Raw genomic sequence first — 20,917 nt, 5'->3', positions numbered from 1 at the left:
ACTTTCTCTCTTCTAGGTTGTTTGGTAGTAAGTTTTGCGTGGTTCTGATGATCATGTAAGTAGCCTGAGGGTGTTGCAGTACTTGATATTGTCAGGAACAAAGATGTGAGAGAGCAAAGCCCCTGGGTCCAGGCAGGGTCAGGGACTCCTGCTTCCGTGCAGCAGCGTGTGCTCCGAAGCACAGAGCCGCCGTGCTTCCGGGAGCCGGTGCTCCGAAGCACAAAGCCGCCGTGGTTCCGAGAGCCGTGCTCCGAAGCACAAAGCCGCCGTGGTTCCGAGAGCCGAGACTCAGGGAGCGGCAAAGCAGGAATTTTAAATTCCCGGAGCCGAGACTCAGGGAGCGGCAAAGCAGAATTTTAAATTCCCGGAGCCGCCCCCCCCGCCTCCAGCCGGCCCCTCAGCCGCGGCCCCGCCCCCTCGCGAGCATGTGGGCGGAGCTTCCCGCCACGTGACCCGCGGGCCGCGTGACGCGCTGGCGGACCGGTTGCACACGTGACCGCTCTCGCGAGCGCCGGCGCGCGCCGGCCGAGGCCCCGCCCCTGGCCCCCCCAGCCCCGGCAGCGGCAGGAGCCGGAGCGCAGCGGCCGCGGCCTGACGGGACCCGAGCGGCGCCCCCGGCCCGGGCACGGCCCGCACCCCGCACCGCCGAGGTGAGACCGCCGGATGGGCCCCGCCGGCCCCGCGCGCTCAGCCCCTGCCCGCTCCGAGCGGCCCTGGGCCTGGGCTGGGCCCGGCCTGGGCCTGGGAAAGGCCCGCGCCAGCGGCAGGCCCAGGCCCGTGTGCTCTCCCGCCGCTCCGCGGCCACGGGAGCCCGGCAGCGCCGGTTCCCGGAGGCCACAGGGGATTTCGGCGCTGAGGCTCGCCGTGTGCGGCGCCCGGAGGGCACACACCGCAGTGCCGGGGTTTGCCGGGACATTTTCTAAGGAGCCGGGGAGTTGCGGGGCTTGCTCAAGGCCCCGCCGCTCGCACGCCGTGAGCCGTGCGCGTACCCCGGGCACGGGCACGTGTGCCAGCCCACCGTTCTTCAGAACTCTCCTGAGAGCAGCCGGCACTGCACAAATATTAGATGAGCGGGTATCCATAGTCAAATTGCTGAACAAATACTCATGTTGAAACTTAATGAGCCGTGTTCCTAACACGTTAGTAACAGCTTTGTTTTGTTGTCGTTTCACCTCACTTGGACCACAAGGCGTGATTAAAAAGCAGCAAAGCCGTTGTTTTGATGTGGGGTCTGTATGTGTGTGTGTTCCTTGTAGATGTCGGAAGACCTTGCTAAGCAGTTGGCCAGCTACAAAGCTCAGCTCCAGCAAGTCGAGGCTGCCTTATCTGGCAATGCAGACAATGAGGATTTACTGAAACTGAAGAAAGACTTACAGGTGAGAACTTGAGGGTAGGTGAAACATCAGGGTCTTTTACAAGTGTTTTAGCTTTCCTAAATATTTGTCCTGCAACAAAAACACACTTGGTGGGCTAGTTACTTTCATTCCACATAGCTTGATATAGTCATGGTAGGCTTAGTTTGGAAAAACCCAAAGTGTGGCCTATTTTAAGTATATTTTTTGATTACTAAAAATGATGTACTAATTTATACAGCAAACTCTTTTTCTATCAACTTTGGCCAGAGAGGTGAAAGATATGCCAGTGCTGTCTTTACTGTGTGCTGGGTTTTAATTTTTTTTCCCTGAAGAACTTCTCAAAGTCATTATTTTTGGTTGCTTTTAGTAATGCTGAAGCCTCATGGTTTAGCTCACCATGATGTTCTTACTGAGTTCTCAAATAACTTGATCCAGAACCTGCTTACTCATTAAATGCATTTGCAGTGTTACAAGCTTTGGAGTGTAGTTCTGAATTCCTTGTGCATCTGACTCCTGATTGTGTTTCTACATAAGAAAGAGTTGTGTTTTTCATTTGTCACAAGAACATAGTGTGTTGCTAACAGCTGAAACCCATTTCTGGTCCTTGGGATGTGGTTTGGTGACAGGAAGGCCACTAGCCTAATTTTAAATGCATGAGTGGTCTTTTAGAGTCTTGTTCATACAAAGACACATTGGCATATAGCAAATCCCAGCAGTGCTATTAAAATCTGTCATGAGAGTGGAGGATGCTGCTTCATTTCTGTTGTGGATTGCTTTAGCCATCAGGTGTGAAAATATATAAAACTACCCAGTGCAAGGTTCAGTGACCACTGCTCTGTATGGAAATAACCGTAATAAATTGGGGCTTCAAAACCAAAACACAAGTAGTGCCTCCAAACAGTGATCTTTAGAATTCCTTTTAAACTGCAAAGGCTTTGTGCCCACAAGGCACTTTATAGATCATCTGAATGTGCTCTGTTGTACACTGTTAAAAGCATGTGTATATTTTTATATTTTTAAAATGCACAGCAAAACCCATATGGGATGATATTTCCGATACCAACACGACCTCGGCTTTGATATGCAGAGATCATTGATGTGAAAGGACAACTTGCAAACTTTTTAATAAAAGCTTTCTGCACAGAATGGGGAAGATCTTTACACTTTCGTCCCCAAAAGGTTTGCTATCCGTATGTTCCACCTTGAAAATGACATAATGTTTTGCAGACTTGATATATGCCAACTAAGCAAACAGCTGTAAGAGTGGGTTAGATGCATCAGTGTCCCAACTAAACAGCTTTTTGTCTGTTCAGAAAGATGGTTACTGTGTTACTGAAACATCTTTTTCCTGTTATAAATACTGATGCATTTTGTATGCTTAGATTATTCAAGATTAAATATTAGAAGAAATTGTTAGAAGTACTTAGCCTTTCACTTTTTGGTTCATCAGAGCATTTCTAGGACAGTGTCTGTGCACCCAAGAACCAAACTTACCATTTGTAGGCTTGATGGCAGCTGTCATCTTCTGTAATTGGAGATGAGATCTGTGGGTGTTGTGCTCTGGAGAGTAGAGCTCTGTCTGGCTTTGTGAAGACCAGTTGGTCAGCAAGAATCTTGGCAAACTAAGTAGTGTTCTCTGTGGGTCACACCTCTTATCACGGGGATGTGGCACCAAGCCATGTTGTTCGACCTGTTTGGCTGTACTGAGCTGCTGTGGTAGTCCAAGTCCTGCTCAGAAATTGTCTTGGAATGATCTCTTCTCTTAAAGACTTGAGAACTGTCTCATGGCTTGCAATAAAATTAATATCTCTATCTTGTGAGCTGAGCATTACGGTATGTGAATATCAGATGAAGATTTTTACCAAAAATTTGGTAATTTTAATAGCCGTGTGTGTGAGGGGCTTTATTAAATTCAGGGGATTCTTGGTAGACTTGTCTGAAACTATTCACATCCAAGTTCTAGAATAAGCCATCTCTGAGGCAAGAATTAGCCAACAGTTTGGTGTTACTGGTAGTTGCAATACCTGAAACACTTGTTTTCAGGAGTGCCTTGTGCCTGATGTGATGTACTTGACCTGCTGAGAGATACTTAGGCCATGATGTCTCCTGGGTTTGCAGAATACAGCTACCTGTATGTTAAGGAATAGTTTGGGATTTTGCACCTGGGAGGGGAAATTAGGCTAATGCTGTATGTTCTCAAATCAGGTAACTTGATTATCAAAATCTGTTGTGCTTCAGCTGTGGTATTAGGAAAATGGTGAGCTGAGTAGTAGCAGTAATTGTGTGTTCCTGTGCTCACAGGAGTACTTATTAACCAGCAGCTTCTCCAAAGCAAAGAGCAAAACTTGTATTAGATGTTGGAAGTTCAGACATTAACATGCTGCAAGAGAAACAAATAGTTAGGCCTTTGATGCTAGTTGTATAGTTTATGAGGTAAAAATGCTTACAAGTTTATGATGTATGAACTTAGTTGGGAAGTGCTTACAATCCTTTAGGTTCTTAAGGGATGATGAACGGCTCCTTTACTGCCTTTTCCTGAGTCTTTGTATGCCCATAGCTGAAGTAAGATGTGAAATGGGGAGGAAAGTTCAGGCTTTGAGCACTGTCTGTAGCCCTCCCCCGACTTAAATGTTTACTGTTTGTTAGGAGAGTGACTGGTTCATGCTGAGGTACTCAAAGAATTGAAGAATTTTTCTTCTTTAGGGCCAGCAAAGTTTCTTTGCATTACACAGAAAGTTTACACGGTCCTTTAGGTGCTGTCTCCTTTGACTTAACCCTAGTGAAATCCGAGAGAGGTCTTGATTGCTTAGTCTTTAATGTAATGTTTACAGGAAATTGGGAGAGGGTTTTGCAAGCTCCTGCTTGCAAATGAATCACGTGTAAAGGAACTGGGAAATTTTGTTACTTTGTCATCTTGAAGTACAACAGAAGGCCTGACCTGAAATCTCAAAGTCAGGGACACTTCTATCCAAATGACCTAAGGAAGCCAGTTCTTTAGTGTGCACTTGGATGCTTTCTAGCAAAATGAGAGGGCTTCACAGCTTGGGAGGTGCTCTGCCACCCTGACTCTGCAGGCTGCAGTTCAGCCAATAAAAGAAATGCTATAAAAAATAATAGGCTACCTCTTGAAAATTGGAGGAGGGCATGGGCAGCTTTACAGCAGTACAGTGAGGACCATACATATTTTTATCTACAATTGCAATTAATGAGTTTAATTAATTATTTAAAAATGAAAGCGAGTGTAATTCACACATCAGCAGTGAATATTATACAGTAACTTACAAAAAAAAACCCAAACCAAAACCAGTAAGCTTGGGGTAAAAGTGGACTTGGTAAGAGGAATTTGAAAAATTATTCTCTGTGGGTTTTTTGTCTTTTTTAGGAAGTCATAGAGTTAACCAAAGATCTCCTTTCAACACAACCTTCGGAAACTCTTGCGAGTTCTGACAGCTCCGCGTCCGCCCTGCCCAGTCACTCCTGGAAGGTTGGGGACAGGTGCATGGCCATATGGAGTGAGGATGGACAGTAAGTGTAGAAAACTTCTCTAACAGTTACATGAAATAGTGCAATGGTAAGAGACTTTCATTCAGTTTGAATTGACCAGGATGACTAAAAGCAAAACGAAATTACGGAGTAAATGTGGTATTAGGTGTTCTTGGACTGTTTATTAAAGGTCAGTATTTTGGGTAGCAAAGAGATGGGGGGCCCTTTTTTTCACTGACCTTATAAAAGTAGGGTAGCTTTTGTAAATTACCATTTGCTGGTGTAATAAATGGTAGATGGAAAGAATTGGTCAGTTAGGAGAGTCTTTTGTAAAGCTTTTGGGATGTGTTATTTGTGTTATTTTTATGACATGATTTGATATATGTGTGTCAGTGTTTACTATGAAGAAAAATTCTTGCTGTATGTCAGTTTATGCCTCTAATTGAAAATTACTTTTCAATTTTTAATTGAAAAAGCTGGGTTTGGCTATAAAATAACTGTGTAATGTAACTATAGAATTAACCTTGTGGGTTTGGTCTCATATATCCTGTGTAGTTCTGGAAACCCGAGCAAATAATTCTGACTCCATAAACTTAGAAATAAACATTTAGAAATTATTTTTCATGCTGCAAATGTGTAACTGTTGCAGCATTAAAAAAACTGCTTATGCAGGACCAATATTGCAATTGTTACCACTTAGAGAGAGGCTCCATTATTGGATGAAGGTGCTTCTCTTAACAATATAATAACCATGTAAAGATATTGGTGTAGCTCTTGATGTCTTAACTAGAAAACTAATCTCAAAGTGAACAATTCTTCTGTTTATTAATGAGTAAAATGTTTTTGTGTTAGAACTTAAAAATTGAATCTCTTAGTCTTAGGTCACCACTGGGTCATTCTTATTGGTCTGATCTCTTGGTTACAGGATCAGAGCTTGGGGAAGAATGTGTCAGTGTTCATGGAAGTGCATCTTATTGGACTTTATTCTGCTTTTTTTAGAAAACCCTTCTGTTGCAGCATTTCTTAAGTGAGCAATGTTTCATAAAGGGCTAGCCAGACTTTTGGGTTTTTGTGTGTTTGCACCTAACTCAGCTCAAGATGTTGGCTCCCTGAAAACACACAAGAAATTAATTTAGTAAATGTTAATTGGAATACTGTATGAAACATTTCCTCATTTCCTTTTTTTCTTTTGTGTGCTCTAGGTATATCCTTTTGCCCTTAAGTTAGACACAATTACTTTAAATATTTTTGGAAGTGTCATTTGTCTTTTTTTTTTTATTTTTCCCATTTTGAGGTCAGTTTGACTAAAGTGTTTCATACGCATAAATATGAAATGGACTGATTACTGTGAAAATTTCAAAAATGCTGTTGTAACTCAACAAGAAAGCTTTTAAGCTTTAAAGTGTTGAAGAAGGAATGTTTTGAAAGCTTCAGTTTTTCTTAATTCTTTGTCTTATGGAGAAAAATGGAACCAAAGCTTTGCACTTCTGAGCTGACATTTTCTAAAACTCCTCAATGAATTCTGTGAATGCAGCATTTTTTTTTCTGTCCCGTGACCTGCCAGAACTAAAACCAAATCAGGATAGCTGATTAGATTGGCCCCAGCATTAATCATTAGTTGTGATAGCTGTGAGGGCACTGCTTGTTGAAGCTAAAGGTCAAATACAGCAGATTCCAGTCTTTGTACCTGTGTCCCTTTGACCTTCTGGCAATAATCTCTTGGTTTGATTTGTGCATTACCCCTGAAAATGAAGGCTGGTATCTGCAGATTTTTCACTTAGTGGCATTAGCTGGCTGATGTAGGTGTTGAAGGGCTGAGTATTAAAGCTTTACTCACATGCTTACAGCCATGATATCTTTACAGGTGTTACGAAGCTGAGATTGAAGAAATAGATGAGGAGAATGGAACAGCTGCAGTTACATTTGCTGGATATGGCAATGCTGAAGTCACACCTCTGTTCAACCTCAAGCCTGTGGAAGAGGGAAGGAAAGCAAAAGAGGACAGTGGCAACAAACCCATGTCCAAGTGAGTAATGCACAGAAGTCTGAATGCTGCTTTGTGGGTTGGTTTTGGGTTGGTTGTTTTTTCCTTTTCTTCCCTCAGCTATAAAAATTGGTTAATGAAAGAGGTGGTTTTTTTTGTTTCTTTTTGTTTTAAATTTACATTTACGCAGTATCCTGCTATGTCTAACACAGGAAGGTATTTGTAAGGGCTGAAAACTTTTTTTTTACTTTGGAAAAAGAAAATGTTACAATTCATCAGAGTTTATTATAGGCAGTGATCCCTTCCCTAAAAGGTTGTTCTGAGGATGCTTCATTGTGGCATAGATTGACTCTTTCAACTTCCTTATCTTCACTGAAGTAATCTTTGTCCTTTTCCTTCCATCCCTGTCCAATAATTGGTAGCATCAGAGTCCTGCAGACCTCCAGAAAAGTTTGGGCTTTTCACTCCAATGGGTTATTCACACTTTGCAAACCCGAGATGTTTCTGAAATGTGGAAGTGCTGATAGGTCCCACTGCACCCAGAAATGAACTGCACCCAGTCCCATGGGTTGCTGTTTGGCATGGGCTCCTCAGGTGTGCTTGGGGGTTGTTGTTATGCCAAGTACATAAATAAGTAAGGTAATGCTTATTCATGCAAAGATTAGGTTTGGAATTTTAGGTTTTGGGGATTTTTTTTACTTCCTAGAGATGGTGAATATTTACAAGCTTTATTTCTGTAATTTACTTCTGGAAAACTAATGTGCATGTCTGTTTTACAGTTGGATTGTAGTTTGTCACAGGAAGAAGCACACATAAAATGTGGGGGGTTTTTTTTTGTTTTTTTTCCTTTTCTCCAGAAAAGAGATGATAGCCCAGCAACGAGAGTATAAAAAGAAGAAAGCTTTGAAAAAAGCTCAGAGAATTAAAGAACTTGAACAGGAACGAGAGGACCAGAAAGTCAAGTGGCAACAGTTTAACAACAGAGCCTATTCTAAAAACAAAAAAGGCCAGGTTTGTTTACTTTTGTCAGTATGTCAGTAGCAACAGGGCATAGACTTTCGTGCAGTACCTTGGGAGAAAGAAGGAGGTGATTTTTAAAGGGATGCAACACGGGGATTTGGGTGTCTTTGGGATTCTGAAGTGTGCATTTTTGTATTTTGTGCATTTCATATGCCTGGTTTTTTACTGGATTGTTTTGGAGGAGTGCTGCTCCTAAGAGGGTGAGCTTTCACTTGGCTGGGAGAACTAGGCTTGCATCAGTTGCCAGCTGGTGTTTGTTGGAGCCAAGAACCTGAGGGCCCCTCTAAACCTCCAAGTCTGGCTTCTTGCTGTGTTTATGACCCAGCAGACACAGTGCTGAGGACGTGCCCTGGAACAGCAGGTGTAGAGCAAAAAAGGTAGCAAGGACATGAAGTCTTATTCCATTTCTGTCGTGGCTTGACCAAGAGCTGCCAGACTTAGTGGTAAAACTTCAGTCTTCCTTTCGAGCAGTTATTAGAGATGCCCTTATGAGAGGTGAATTTTATTCCTTATTGGCCTGACCTGAGATCCTCAGTACCACAATCACATCCAGTACTGAGGTGCCAGAAGTTCCCAGCCCCATTGCTTCACTCAGTGACAACACATCACAGCTGAGCTGGCTGTTAGAACGTGTCCCCATCTGTAGGGTGAAAGTTGAGGATGTTGAAGCACTTCAGATGGTAATGATTGCTTGGTTTTTGGTTTAGTTTGGGTTTTTTTTGCAAAATCCAGTTGGTTAATTATTCAGAAATGGTGTTTTCTGTTTTATTTCCAGGTAAAAAGAAGTATTTTTGCTTCCCCTGAGAGTGTAACTGGCAAAGTTGGCGTTGGAACATGTGGAATTGCAGACAAACCTATGACACAGTATCAAGATACCTCTAAATATAATGTCAGGCACCTGATGCCTCAGTAACAGGTGGAAAAGGTGGAACTTCATCTCTGCAGGGCTTTACACTTACCTTTTTATCATTATATTTTTCTAAAAGTAAATTATTTGTTGGCACATAGTGAGTAGTCCATTTTGTCACCATCACTTTGGCTTCAGCTGATTTGAGCCTTAAATCTCCAGCTATTGATTTGAGCCCCCCCCAACCATTAAACTTTTTGTAGCAGGTCAGTGTTCATGAACTGCTGTTGCCTGGTACTTTCAAAGCAGTATTTGTCTGCAGCTTTGAATCTTTCATTCATACCAGTTGTGAAGGTTTTTGGGTTTTTTTCCTTCAAAAGAAGTGGTGGTATAAAAATGGCACCTTAAGAGCCTCCCTGGTTTCTGCAGTCACGGTGCTGTCTGTGACACGCTCAGCATTACAGAGCTGCTGCAGCTCTGGGAGAGAGCTGACATGTCACGTGGAATTGCTAAGGAAGTTTAAATAACTCCCTTCCAAATCCTCTGTGGTTAAGTTTGTACAGCTGTAAATGAGGGCAGAACAGGGCTGATAGGATCTTTATTACTAATGATCACTTACATTCTAGAAACAATAAATTTGACTTAATTCCAGTCCAAATTTCTTGCACTTGAATTTCAGCAGAGAAGATGCTGTTTCTTGTTGGTTGTTTTTCTTTGTTTGTTGTTTTATAAATACTCATCAAATTATAATAGGAAGTTAATGAAATGTAACCAGAAAACCATAGGACAAGGAACTGTACTTAAGAGTCCCCACCCATCCCCAGGGATCAGAGCTGGCGCTGAGGAAAAGAGTTATCCTGTCCTCCCTTGTAGGTCTTGTAGGTGTGTTGGTGCAGGCCAGACCTGTCGGTACAGTCACAGCAGTGACAGCCTGTGCTGGGCCCCCTCCAGACTAGGAGAAGCACAGCACAGCAGATGTGAATGCCTAGATCCCACTAGCTGTGAGTGAGTAAAGGTTAGCTGGGAGTTTCTGTCCTTACATAACTGACCGGCCCTAGTGTCCATTGTACCTTCAGCTGTATTACAGTGCTGCTGAGCCCCTTCGGTTTTCTTCAGGAATCCACGTGTAAAAGCTCTTGCTTTTTTGTACTCTCTGTGATTTGCTTTCCTCTGTTCCTTGTCTCGCACTTACGGTAGCGATGCCACCTCTGAACCCGTAATGTGTTTAAAGAAGTTAATGGGTAGCCCTGTATACAATGTAGATATTATTTTTGTAAAATCTAGGGCTGAGTTAATGGACAAGAGTACATCAGCTATTTCCCCCATTAAATAAAATGTGTGTCTTGTCCATTAACCCTGACCATTATTTCCCTGTATATTATGTTAATGTAGCTCATTTTGTAATTTGTTAACTAGATCAGGTCACGTCAGCAATTGTTGATGCACTGATTGGTGGAAATGTCCATCAGTTACCTGAGTCACAACTCAAGCTAAACTCTACAAGCAGTAGTTTAGAATCCATACATAGAAAAAGGTTCTCCCTGTAATGGGAGAAGGTGATTTTTATGAATACAAAGTGTGTTAATTTCAGTTTTGTATGTTTAACTTTTATTAAATAAAGTGTTTAAAATCTGCTGGATGTATTTGTTCAAGTGGAATTATTCATGGGGGAGGATAATGGTAAATCATCAGGACAGGGGTAAGTACAGCAGAATCTGCTGGACAGAATGTAATACTCAAAAGTGGCTCTGAAGTACAACACATCTCTGCAAGATAAAGTAGGTGTTGCTTTAATTTCTTATCTTCACTGGTAGTGGGGGGGTTAAATTTTCTTTTGCATAGAAAACATCTCAAGAGTAAAATAATCTGCTCTTTAGAAAGGGAGTTTGTACTGCAGCCTGCAGCTGCAAACGCATGTCCCAGCAGTGACACTGACTGGGTGACAGTCGTGCCACACTTACAGCTCAGTGCTGAGGAAGGTCGCCTGTTGTCTCTCTCAGGTGGCTGTGATACAGTGTCCCTTTCACTTACCCATAAGGAGCCTCCTGAAGTCAGAAGTGACACATGCTAACGCAGGCTGAACTGGAGTTTTCAGGAAGCCTACTCTGAACTCCACCTGTTCTTTTAACAGAAAACAGTCTTAGGAAAAGAAGGCTCAATCCATATCTGGCATGAGCTACATCTGCTTATCTTTAATGTAATAAATGCAATCAATAGACCCACCCAGGGCTATTTATTTGTTCACTAGCTCTGGAGAGCAATAGGGTGAGTCATCAGAACACAATGGGTGGTGTAAGCCTCCCCTGCAAGGGACAGTCCAGCCCAAGTTGTTTTAGCTGAACCTTTCAAAAAATTTAGCAAAACTCGTACCTTTCCACTGAGTAATTTACTGTCACCTCTTGGAATGGGGTTGCCTCATGAACTTTGCTGTAACTATTCTGCTGGACACTGCAAAGAAGTGCTGAAAGAAAGTTTTGTTGGCTTTTTCCTGCAACACCTTACCTGGAGTAAGTGAACCAATGAGACCACTGAGCCCTGGGGTGGTCCAATCCACGAAGAGAATACCTCTCGAGAACAACTTACAGGAACAAAAAAGCTGCCCCACCAAAACTGCTGTGTTGGGCACACAGCCATTCCTTACAGCACATCAAGTTTTTTATGCTCTTGCCGCATCTGCTGGATGGGCCAGTTCATTGTAATCTGGCTTTGGAACACAGCCTTAGTACAGTGGTTTGAGAAACTAATGTAATAAAAATAAATCTTGCGTGAAGCAATGCTTGAAATTGCCAAAACACAAGAACTTTCTTACATTACAAATTCTGAGTTGACCTGAAATGTGGCTGATGGTGTTTTAGTTGGTTGGGTTTTTTTTTTTGCAATTTATTTTCCAGTTTTATTAACTGGTCTAGACAGCAAGAAGCCTGGGCACTCATGCTCTGCATTGGGCCTTTGCACACAAATTACCTACCCCAGTGCCAGCAAATCCTGCTATAGCCAGAGACTACTTAAAAACACTGAAATGACAGGGAAAGTTACTGTAAAAGTAGGGAATTCAAACCCCCCCTTATAGAGATGGAAGAGCTATTTGTCAGAGAATAGAGATTTGTGACTGCCAGATAAGAGTACTGTGCAAAACGACCAGCCTGAGCTGCATGTTTCCTCTTCAACCATTTCCTATAAGGCCTTACTTTTACCTAGTACAGCCTCAATCCTGTGCAAATTGAAACCCATTGTGGAAATTAAACCAGTATAAACCTGACTCAGATCTAGGACTGCACCAGTCAGTTTAAATATTTAGAAGTCTCAAACATTGCAAATTGAAATTCTCATGGTCATGGCAATCCATTTCTCTTTTGCCTTCCCTAAAGCCAGTGAGTGCTGTGTCACTTATTTATGTAGCTGCTCGGTCTCACAGGTTTGTAAATACAAAAAGGGACTTTACCTCAGAGGAGTGCAATTCAAGAGTGGAGACGTTTAGAAAACAAAACCTACAGCAAACTTCTGTGCTTCCCTTTGAGGTTCTGCTCACCTGCAGCAGCTGTGGCAGGGTCTTTGAAACAATCACTCTCTTTGCTAAAGTTACGTGGAGTGAGGTTGCTGAAAACATTCCCGGGCCAGGCCCAAGAGAAGGATTGCTGCCTGGCAGCTGGTGCTGCTCTCTGCGTTGTAATTTGTCCAATCTTCATCTGGGCTCTAAAAACTTTCACTCAGATGCTAAAATAAGGAGGGATATTTGCAGTGGGATGATGGGGCCACCTACCTAAGCCAGCTCTGGTCTTGAGCTGAAGGCTCTGCTACATAAAAGCACTTGCATTGCTTCCTTCTGCAAAGCAATTCTCTTTCTACACTGAACTCACCTCACGACGACTCCTTGGTCTGAAGTGCAAAGCTTTCCCACAGTGGGTGCTGGTGGAAAAAGTCTTGCTCTCACCTAGACCGAAAGGTGCTGTTACTTCCCAAAGAGACATTATCCATGAGGAATATGAGTGAGCTGCATTTTACACCTTACCTGTCGGACTGACCTGCTGAAACTGGGATTTTCTGGGGTTATGAACACTATTTTGTACAGTTCTCCACAACTGTGGAATAGGAAAGAGCTTTTGTATTTCCCCATCAAGGCTTCCAGGAGGAGATCCAAAACTTTTGAGACATATTTTTGAAAGGGGATTAAATGGAAAGAATTTCCTAACCTTAGCTGAATGGAGCATTAGCAAGAGCAGTGGTAGCCCAAGTCATGGCCTAGGCCTGTGTACATTTTAACTAGAAACCACAATATTAAAACCACCATAAAATGCTTTAAATTCCTTCATGGCTTATTCTGCTTTGCTGCAACATCCCTCAAGATCAAAATTAATCCTTGCTGAAGCTGTATCCTTGCTGTATTAAAATAAAGCTTCATCACATGTCTGCAGCACAGAAGTGTGCAAGCCAAGATGTTGGATGACTTGCTAAAGGCCAAACTACCCAGCTCACCCCACCGCTTGCTCCAGGCCTCACTGGGGTACTACAAACCAAGGGACTGATTTTTTTCCAGTGTGATAAAAAAAAAATTGCTACCCACAGCTTTTACAGCATGGCTAATGTGAGACAACTCTACAAACAGAAGCCCTCCATAAAAGGTATTTAGTACCACAGCCACAACACCAGGACCCACAGACTCCCTGTTCCTGCCCCTGCCTAACAACTACACGATCAGTTCCCTTGGCAGGAGGAAATGAGCAGAGAAGCAAAGGCCAGTGCTGGTGTATTATTCCCAAACAACCTGCCTTTCAGTGAAAGGAAATCTTTGTCTGTGCAGACACCACTCCTGTACTCATCCTCCCAAATGTCACTCAGATGTGTTGGCACATTTCAAGAAGATGTGGCAGCACATCAGTGTTCTCTAGGTATTTTGTGTGGACTGCGGAACAGAGGGGCAGAAGGACACACTCCTCTTCCCCGAGGGTCCCACAGGACAATTCAGAGATGGCATTGCTGATGCAGAGGAGTTTCAGTCACTATCAAGTCACGGAATTTCTTACTCACTGGACAATGTGTCCATGGGAGACAGCTCCAGGAAAAAAAAAATCGGACTTTATTCTGCTTTTATACAGCTTTTCATTGTTATCACCAACCTAACCTCAGAATGAAGTCCTGTTTTTTACCATTCTCTTTCAGGAAGTGACCTTGCTTTCTCTCTCCAATGATGCATGTTTGGAGTCAGAAAAAATGCCACAAGAAAAGCTTATGATCCTGGGTGGGGAGGAAAGAGAACAACTATCTCCAGTTAGGGCACCCAATGGATCCCACTTCCACTGAAGCCAAATGTTTCACCCATTCCAACAGGCCAACACAATAAACAGGGAACAGTGAGTACAACAGAACAAAGCAGAAAAGCAGGAGGCCAGAGCTCACAAACAGATGGCAGCAAACAAGCAAACAAACAGACAAAAGGAAAACACAGTCACCAAACCCAGAAAACGATAAGTCTGTCTAGTTAACCCCCTTTCTATTGACCTACAGATTTCTTGAGACAGACAGATGTGAGACCACCTTCGTCACTGACATGCTGCTAATGGAACGGACATTAAAATGACCTTCAAGTGACAACTCGCCACAGGATAACCGTGACAAATGCAGCCAGATAGTCATCTCCACCTTGTCTGCAGACACGAGATGACATTCCATAATACACTTGTGTCAAAAGAAGGAAAATGCTGGATGGTCTTTTTAATGGGTTTGTCTGTAGCAAAGAGACCCACTGGGGATCTAATTTACAGAGGGAGGACTTGACAGAATGAGCTTATGAGGGAGCTGTGCGTGCGTGTGCATGTCTGCCTACTGCATGGGAAGGCTGCCTCAGGAAAGTGCATCCAATTCTGCTTTTACAGGAAAAGTCACCATATTCCTGTAAAATTATAGCAGCTTCTCTAAAAATTGGTTATCTTGAACACTGCAATGCAAGAGACCAGAACAGCAAAGGGAGATTTGAGGAGGATGGCAGCTGTGTGAGGTGAGAAAGGGCAGAGTCCACAAAGCAGAAATAAAGCAGGGCCAGATAACTTTGAAAGGCCGGAGAAATGTTTCATAAGAATCACATAAGAAATTACCAAAACTCGAGCTGAAATCTGCTAGGATGTGCTACGAAGAACCCAGCAGCACCAGAGCAACCAACCCCAGGTCTTTGGAGTTATTAGAAAGGCTCTTAGTTTTGTTTTCTTCCTTGACCTCCCCCGGCTGGACCACTGCTGCTGGCCGAGCAGTCAGGCAGGTGGCTGGTGATGGAAGTTCATCTCCTGTGACATTTTCCCCAATTACTTGCACTTGAGATCAGGAGCCCTTTGAGACCACAACACTAGAAAAGGTAGGAGATACCAAACTGCCCCAGAGCATTACAAACAAACATTTCAAATGCATTTATTCCAACCATAGACATGTCACTGTTTCATACCAACTAGGAGAGCACGGCCGTTCTCCATCCCTTGAACTTCAGTGCTTCTCAGCTGTTGTATTGCTTTCCCAAGTGGGCATTTAACACAAACAGGAATAACAGGAAAGAGGAGGTGCTGTGACAGCTACAGAAAAGGGCTCATAAATAAATAAAACCAACTGGTATCCAACTGCTCAGCACCAGCACTGCCAGTTGTCAACACTTCCAAGGAGAATAATAATGAATAAATAAGACCTTGCTAGAGCTGAAGTTTCCTACCTTTCACCACTCTACAGATTGTTTCAAGCCTTGTGTCATCCAGAGATCATATAGACCCCGAACGTAAATTCAAGCTGCATTTCCTCTTTCAAAGCCCTTGGGCTCCATTTGCAACCTAGAGCTTAATTCACTCAGTGGCAGACTCCTGCTCCTGTCAGGTAACCTCCCAGAAAGAACAGATGGACTGAGACACTGGATTACATGCACACAAGTGAAAACACATTTAACAATTGCAACCAGATGCAAACTTAGTAAGCAAATTAATTTTAAAAAAATCCAGACTGGAGAGAAATCATTCATTACAGCCATGGCAAGATTATTTCTCTACTCAAGCATGTGTGTTGTGCCTCTTACAGGGAATGACACATTTTGAAGGGTGGGGGAAACATCAGAGTATTTAAACACAGGCAACTTATCACAGTGCAAAAGTCTACATGAGACTCGCTCAGGATGTCACCGCAGGACCGAAGGGCACGAGAAGAGCAGCAGCTGGCTGAAGTGACAGGAATGACCAAGATGGAAGAACACAACTCATTTCAGATACAGAAATGTTTAATGGCGTTAAAGTGCTACTTTAATGGGGACCATATGCTAACATTTAAACACAATTCCACTGCACTGCTAAATATGGTTGTCTTTATTTTTTTACTTTATTTTACCTCTTTTTACCCAACCCTATCTAAAACAATAAAATAAAATCTAAAGGACTGAAATTAACAACCCATTCAAATCAGCAATAAGTTATGAATTTTATAAAGCATTTTTTCCTCTTTTTTCTTAGTAATGAGGGGTAATTAAATTACTTAAGGATATACAAAGTTTCAAACAATGCCATAGGTGAAGACTCTATTAAGGTTTTTAAAACTTGGAAAACAAAATAATCCTGGCCATTAAAAAGACAAAAATAAAAAAAGCAAAGCCCTCGAAGTGCAGGTTAGAATGCTTGTCTTGGAGAAAATTAGAAAACATTCGCTATAACAGCTCTTAACAGCACCTGCACAGATAAGGTGGCAAGGCCCTTGGGAACAGGACGTGCAGTCAAAACGTTACACTAACATGAGAGTCGTGCTGAGCTTAACTAGGTTAACTACTGGACTGGAACTTCAAAAGTCAGCAAAGGGAATGATTCTAAAAAGAAAACTGAAGAAACCCCCACCAAACCTGGCCTCTTCCAGCTTAGCACAGCCTTCATCCATTGTGTGCATGGCAAAAAAAGGATCTTTGCATTTCATTGGGTCAAGTGCTTCATCAAAACAGAGATCTTTTCATGGCATAAATTCATATAAAAGACATCTAAGGTTTCATATGGACAAGCTCTAAAAAGATGCATCAGACTTGGGGTGTTTTCCCTCCCAACACATTTACAAATGTTTATCAAAAAATCACTTCAAATAAAAAGGTCATAGTGGCTCAGTATCTGGGCATGACTGTCTGGTGTGTCACCTCTCGAGTGCTGGTTTCGTTCTGCCCTCAGCTGGCCGTGTGCCCGCAAGGGGCACACATCTACCGGGGACCCGCTGGCGCTGGCACAGCCCCAGGCCTGACAGCCCACCCTGTGCTGGTAGATTACAGGTGTGTACCTCTTGCTTCAGCCACGCTTCAGAGGTACTCACTGTTTCAATGATGTCCAACAGAAAGCTGAGTTGAATGGTGTTCTCCCCTGAACATCGCTGCCCCTCTCCCTCTGGGCACAGAATGAGACCTTCATTATCGGCACTGTTATTCCTAGGCTACGTAAGCCTTCTTAGATTTCCTAGTACATTATGACAGCATTAGATTGTGGTAAACTGTAGGATACAGTCCTTTCAGGACCACAAAAGCTCTTCAGAAGGGCCTAAATTAGGGTGTTCAATCTGAATGCAGTGTAAGAAATTTTGACATTTCTCAGATCTCATGACAGAAAGAGAGGGATGAGTTTCTAGTATCCTCTTTCAAACAATTTCAAATAAATTCAAAACAAAGTGTTTCTTTACTAGGGTCTAGATCCAGGTCCCACAGAAACAAACGGATTTCACTGACTGCAAAGGGACTAGTATTTGGCCTAACTTTTTTGCCAGCAGAAATTGGGATTGGTAACATGACCAAATGAACAAATATGGGTTTCTGGGGAGGCTTCCTTTACCCAAAAAGCTTTATATACAGGTCTCTCCAGGCCTAGCTGTCAATATGTCAATTCTGAAAGAGGATACTGGCATCTAGGACCCAGTTTGATCATCCCAGTGAAATCATTCACCCTGCACTGTTGTCTCACTTGGTTCTAGGAAGCAAACGAGAGCTTGACACTGGCGCTGGAGTAACCCTCATCACTCCCAATACTCTGCAAGCTGCTGTGATCATCAATGTCACTGATGCTGGTTGTGCTGATATTGTCCACTTCTCCATGGGAGAACTCTGTGCTTTCAACGTCCACTTCAATCTCTTCTAGAAAGGGAAACGAGAGAAAAGCACACAGGTTAGCACTACACACCCAACTGCCCCCTTCATGCCAGTGAGCTCCTGGGACTCCCCCAGCACAGGGAATGAAGTGGTCATCTGGCAAGTTCCCCTTGGAATGGGATGGGCTGTGGTCATGATTTATAAAAACACTAATACCAGCTTAGAGGTTTTTGTAGGGATTTGGCAAAGGGGCTTCACTCGTCCACATGCCAGCCACACTGTCAGCGTAGCTGAGCCTCCCCACACACTGAGCTTGTCCCACTACCTCCTTCTTTGGACCTCTAATACCCCAGTGTTAGAAAAAAAGAAGAAACAGATAAAATTGAGTGCAAGAGGGAAAATGGAGCATGAAGTTAACCCTAAACATGCTAGCTGCTTGACATTATATGGCCAAAGCCAGGACCACAACAATTACAATGCATTTCCATGTGGATCCGGGTTGCTCTTACACATGCTCAGTGGATTTTGGAACAGACATCGTGTTTTTAAGAAAGACTTTAAAAGCAAACATCTAATTAACCAGGTATCTTGGTTCCCATATTGTTCAGGAATTTTACAAAGGATTTTTGTTTTAAACTACAGACTCACGCCCAAACTACCCATCATCTTCTGGTCTGTCAGTAAATATCAAACCATCTACTGTGCCTAATGTTCTGTCCACTGCAGGGGTATTTTTAAAAAGGAAGTTATCTTAATTCAGTTAGCCATTCAGATGTATCTAGCCAGTTTTGAATGAAGAGGTGAACTCAATGGGAAGTTTGGTAGGGGGCTGGGGGGTACGTGTGTGAAACATCAGTTCCAGTCTTATTAGTATCTTCTTACATTTTCCTCTTCGTGTTGCCAAGAGATTCAGCAGGCCAAATATAACAATGAGCATCTCAACTTTACCATCTCATTCAATGCCATGGAAATCAGTCCAAGTTGACAGCAACAAAGATTCTTCCAGACTTAGAACTCATGCAAAATACTAAACTCTCCATAAGTACGTGTGTGTGTGTGCCTGTGTGTGAGCAGAATCAGCAACCTAAACACCAAAGGCCATGAGAAGGGAAAGCTGAAAGATAAGAAATGGATGAATCTCATTCTTTCACTCAGAGTCCTGGCAATTCCATGCTGGTTCAGCAACACCCACCTCGCTCCGAGTCCGAGTGATCCGAGGAAATGGTAGATCCAATGCTGTCCATTCGTATTCGTTCTATCTCCTGAGGACCCTGTAGCTGTTCCAGTCTTCTCTTTAGGAATCTTTGTTCTCGTTCCAGGTTCTCAAGCTGGTGTTGGCTTCTCCTCTCAGCCTCTTCAAGTTTCTGACAGGATCAAATATAACTCAATAATTGCTTTTATCCTTTTCTCCTTCCCTCCCACCTCCACTGCCCCGCCACCTGCCTTGCTTAGACCTTCCCAATCCCAGAAGGATTTAAGCTACAAGTGCCCTGAACCAAGTTGCCTCGCAGTCTCCAAGCACAATACCTTCTCTCCACATCTTTCCACCTCTCAGGTCCTGATAAATCACACCCATTAGTACAAAGAGTCTCTGATGACTGAGCCTCTCCAGGGGACACACCGCGAATTGCAGCAGTCTGTGGGTGATCCCATCCGGGATCGGGCACCTGCATTACCGCCTCTGCCCACGCAGGGGCCTCGCACCCCAAACCGATCCACTCCAGGGTTTGTTACAAGCAGAAAAACGTGGCCCGGGAGTCCTGTGTTCCTTACTGCATGGTTTAGAAGGATTTCTCAGAAACAGTTTTCTATTCAGTGAGTGATTTACATAACCTACTACAGATTTCTTTGATCACAGCTGGGAAATCTACCAGGGCACTGTTCTTTGTTTCCTACAACAAGCGCATTGCATAAGGAGGAGTCATTTCAGGCTAACTCTGTCCTTTTGGCAGCACTTTTCCTCCCTCATCACCCATCTTCCCTCTCTATATCCTGACCTGCAACGAAGTATTTCAGCCTCTCCCAGATACTGACAATGCTGCATTTTCTTTTCACATCTCACTTTGCCAAAAGTGGAGCTGGAAGAGCTAGGCTAGCTGGAAGGTTCACACATGGAACTCCAGCAAGCCAGACCTGTCTCACACTCTTGTGGTTTGTGCTAATGCTTCGGCAGTGGAAACTCAGTAGCACACCAGAAAAAAAGCTGCATTTCCCATCAAAATGCAGTCACTCAGCAGTAGGTATGTTTTTCCTTAAAGAGATGCAGCTGTCAACAAACGATCACAATACAAACAAAATCCTTGCTCTTCAAATCCATAATTTTTGTAGTTAGGGAGTTCATTATGGACTCTTCCAACAATGTGGCTTGTGGCAATGATAAATGGCTAACCAAGGGGGCAAGACTTGCTTGCTCTTTTTATTTATTTATTTATTTTTTAACAGCGTCACGTTTCCTTCAACAGACTTAGCTCCAGGCAGCGAGGGTGAGCAATTGCATTGCACTTCCCAAGAGCCCACGCTGGAAGCAGCAGGGAAAGGCAGCTCTTACCTTGATATGTGCTTTGGCTTTGTTGAGCAGCCCAAGCGTGGTGTGCCGGGTGCAGTCTGGTCCGAGCGGTATCAGAACTTTTAAGCGTTCTAGACACAGGCGGAGGTGAGCTCGGCTGCAAGGGGAGAACAGGAGGGTAAGAGCCATGCTTTCTGCAAGGGAATGGCACTTCTTTCACTTCTGCCCCCCTACAAGGCAGTTTTCAGGCTTCCCTGTTTCCACGCATCACAAGATTCCCCTCAGGTACCAGCACAGACTGCCACTGAACTATTTACACTTCAAACATCAGCTGCTCACCAATACTTTAATTATTGCTAACCTCTGACAGACACTGTTTATTTTCTTGCTGTCTGAACTGATAATCTGGCCCATCTGGATGAACTTTGTGCAGGGGCAAAGGCACATAGGAGAATGGTACAAGTATCTCATGGATTTCCACTCTCTCTGAGCTACTTGCTGTCTGTTCTGCTGAGAAGAACTTTTGTGAAAGCAGTTTTGAATGATTGCTACCCCCTGTGTGCTTGTTCATTGCTAGCTCAGGGACATTTGCTACGAACTGACCTGAACACCTTCTTTTTGCATGAAATTAAGATCATCAATGAAAAAATGGTCAATT

The 20,917-nt window shown here is 43.3% G+C and overlaps 2 protein-coding genes across 5 annotated transcripts in view; one reads left to right on the top strand and one right to left on the bottom strand.

Annotated features, from left to right (window-relative positions):
* Positions 1–489: 489 nt before the first annotated feature.
* SMNDC1 (survival motor neuron domain containing 1) lies at positions 490–16,875 on the top strand. 2 transcript variants are annotated; one of them, XM_038140170.1, is made up of 6 exons: positions 490–650; positions 1,257–1,376; positions 4,738–4,880; positions 6,703–6,864; positions 7,680–7,833; positions 8,618–16,875. In XM_038140170.1, the coding sequence occupies exons 2-6, from the start codon at positions 1,257–1,259 to the stop codon at positions 8,753–8,755; spliced, it is 717 nt and encodes a 238-aa protein (XP_037996098.1). In that variant the 5' UTR covers positions 490–650; the 3' UTR covers positions 8,756–16,875. The 2 variants fall into 2 exon arrangements, with proteins under 2 accessions (XP_037996098.1, XP_037996099.1); XM_038140171.1 differs by lacking the exon at positions 490–650 and adding an exon at positions 701–1,139.
* The window catches only part of MXI1 (MAX interactor 1, dimerization protein), a 56,645-nt gene continuing 50,797 nt past the window's right edge, over positions 15,070–20,917 (bottom strand). For 2 of the 3 annotated variants that reach the window (XM_038140167.1, XM_038140168.1), the window contains exons 4-6: positions 20,302–20,416; positions 18,946–19,117; positions 15,070–17,798 (exon numbers count right to left, since the gene is read on the bottom strand). In XM_038140167.1, coding sequence (XP_037996095.1) covers positions 17,635–17,798; positions 18,946–19,117; positions 20,302–20,416 — 451 coding nt within the window. In that variant the 3' untranslated portion in view covers positions 15,070–17,634. Of the gene's footprint in view, positions 17,799–17,827; positions 18,868–18,945; positions 19,118–20,301; positions 20,417–20,917 lie in introns of those variants that run through there. The other variant, XM_038140169.1, reaches the window with a different exon arrangement.

Source organism: Motacilla alba, chromosome 6 (genome assembly GCF_015832195.1).
Source record: "Motacilla alba alba isolate MOTALB_02 chromosome 6, Motacilla_alba_V1.0_pri, whole genome shotgun sequence".
Lineage (NCBI taxonomy): Eukaryota > Metazoa > Chordata > Aves > Passeriformes > Motacillidae > Motacilla > Motacilla alba.
The sequence above is the reverse complement of the archived record's forward strand: the minus strand, read 5'-3'. Positions and strand labels throughout refer to the sequence as shown.

Bases quoted from the DNA above. Each gene is read 5' to 3' on its own strand.
- SMNDC1 (XM_038140170.1), top strand. From the start codon at position 1,257: ATGTCGGAAGACCTTGCTAAGCAGTTGGCCAGCTACAAAGCTCAGCTC. The intron at 1,377-4,737 runs GTGAGAACTTGA...TGTCTTTTTTAG, and splicing joins AACTGAAGAAAGACTTACAG to GAAGTCATAGAGTTAACCAA. The intron at 6,865-7,679 runs GTGAGTAATGCA...CCTTTTCTCCAG, and splicing joins GGCAACAAACCCATGTCCAA to AAAAGAGATGATAGCCCAGC.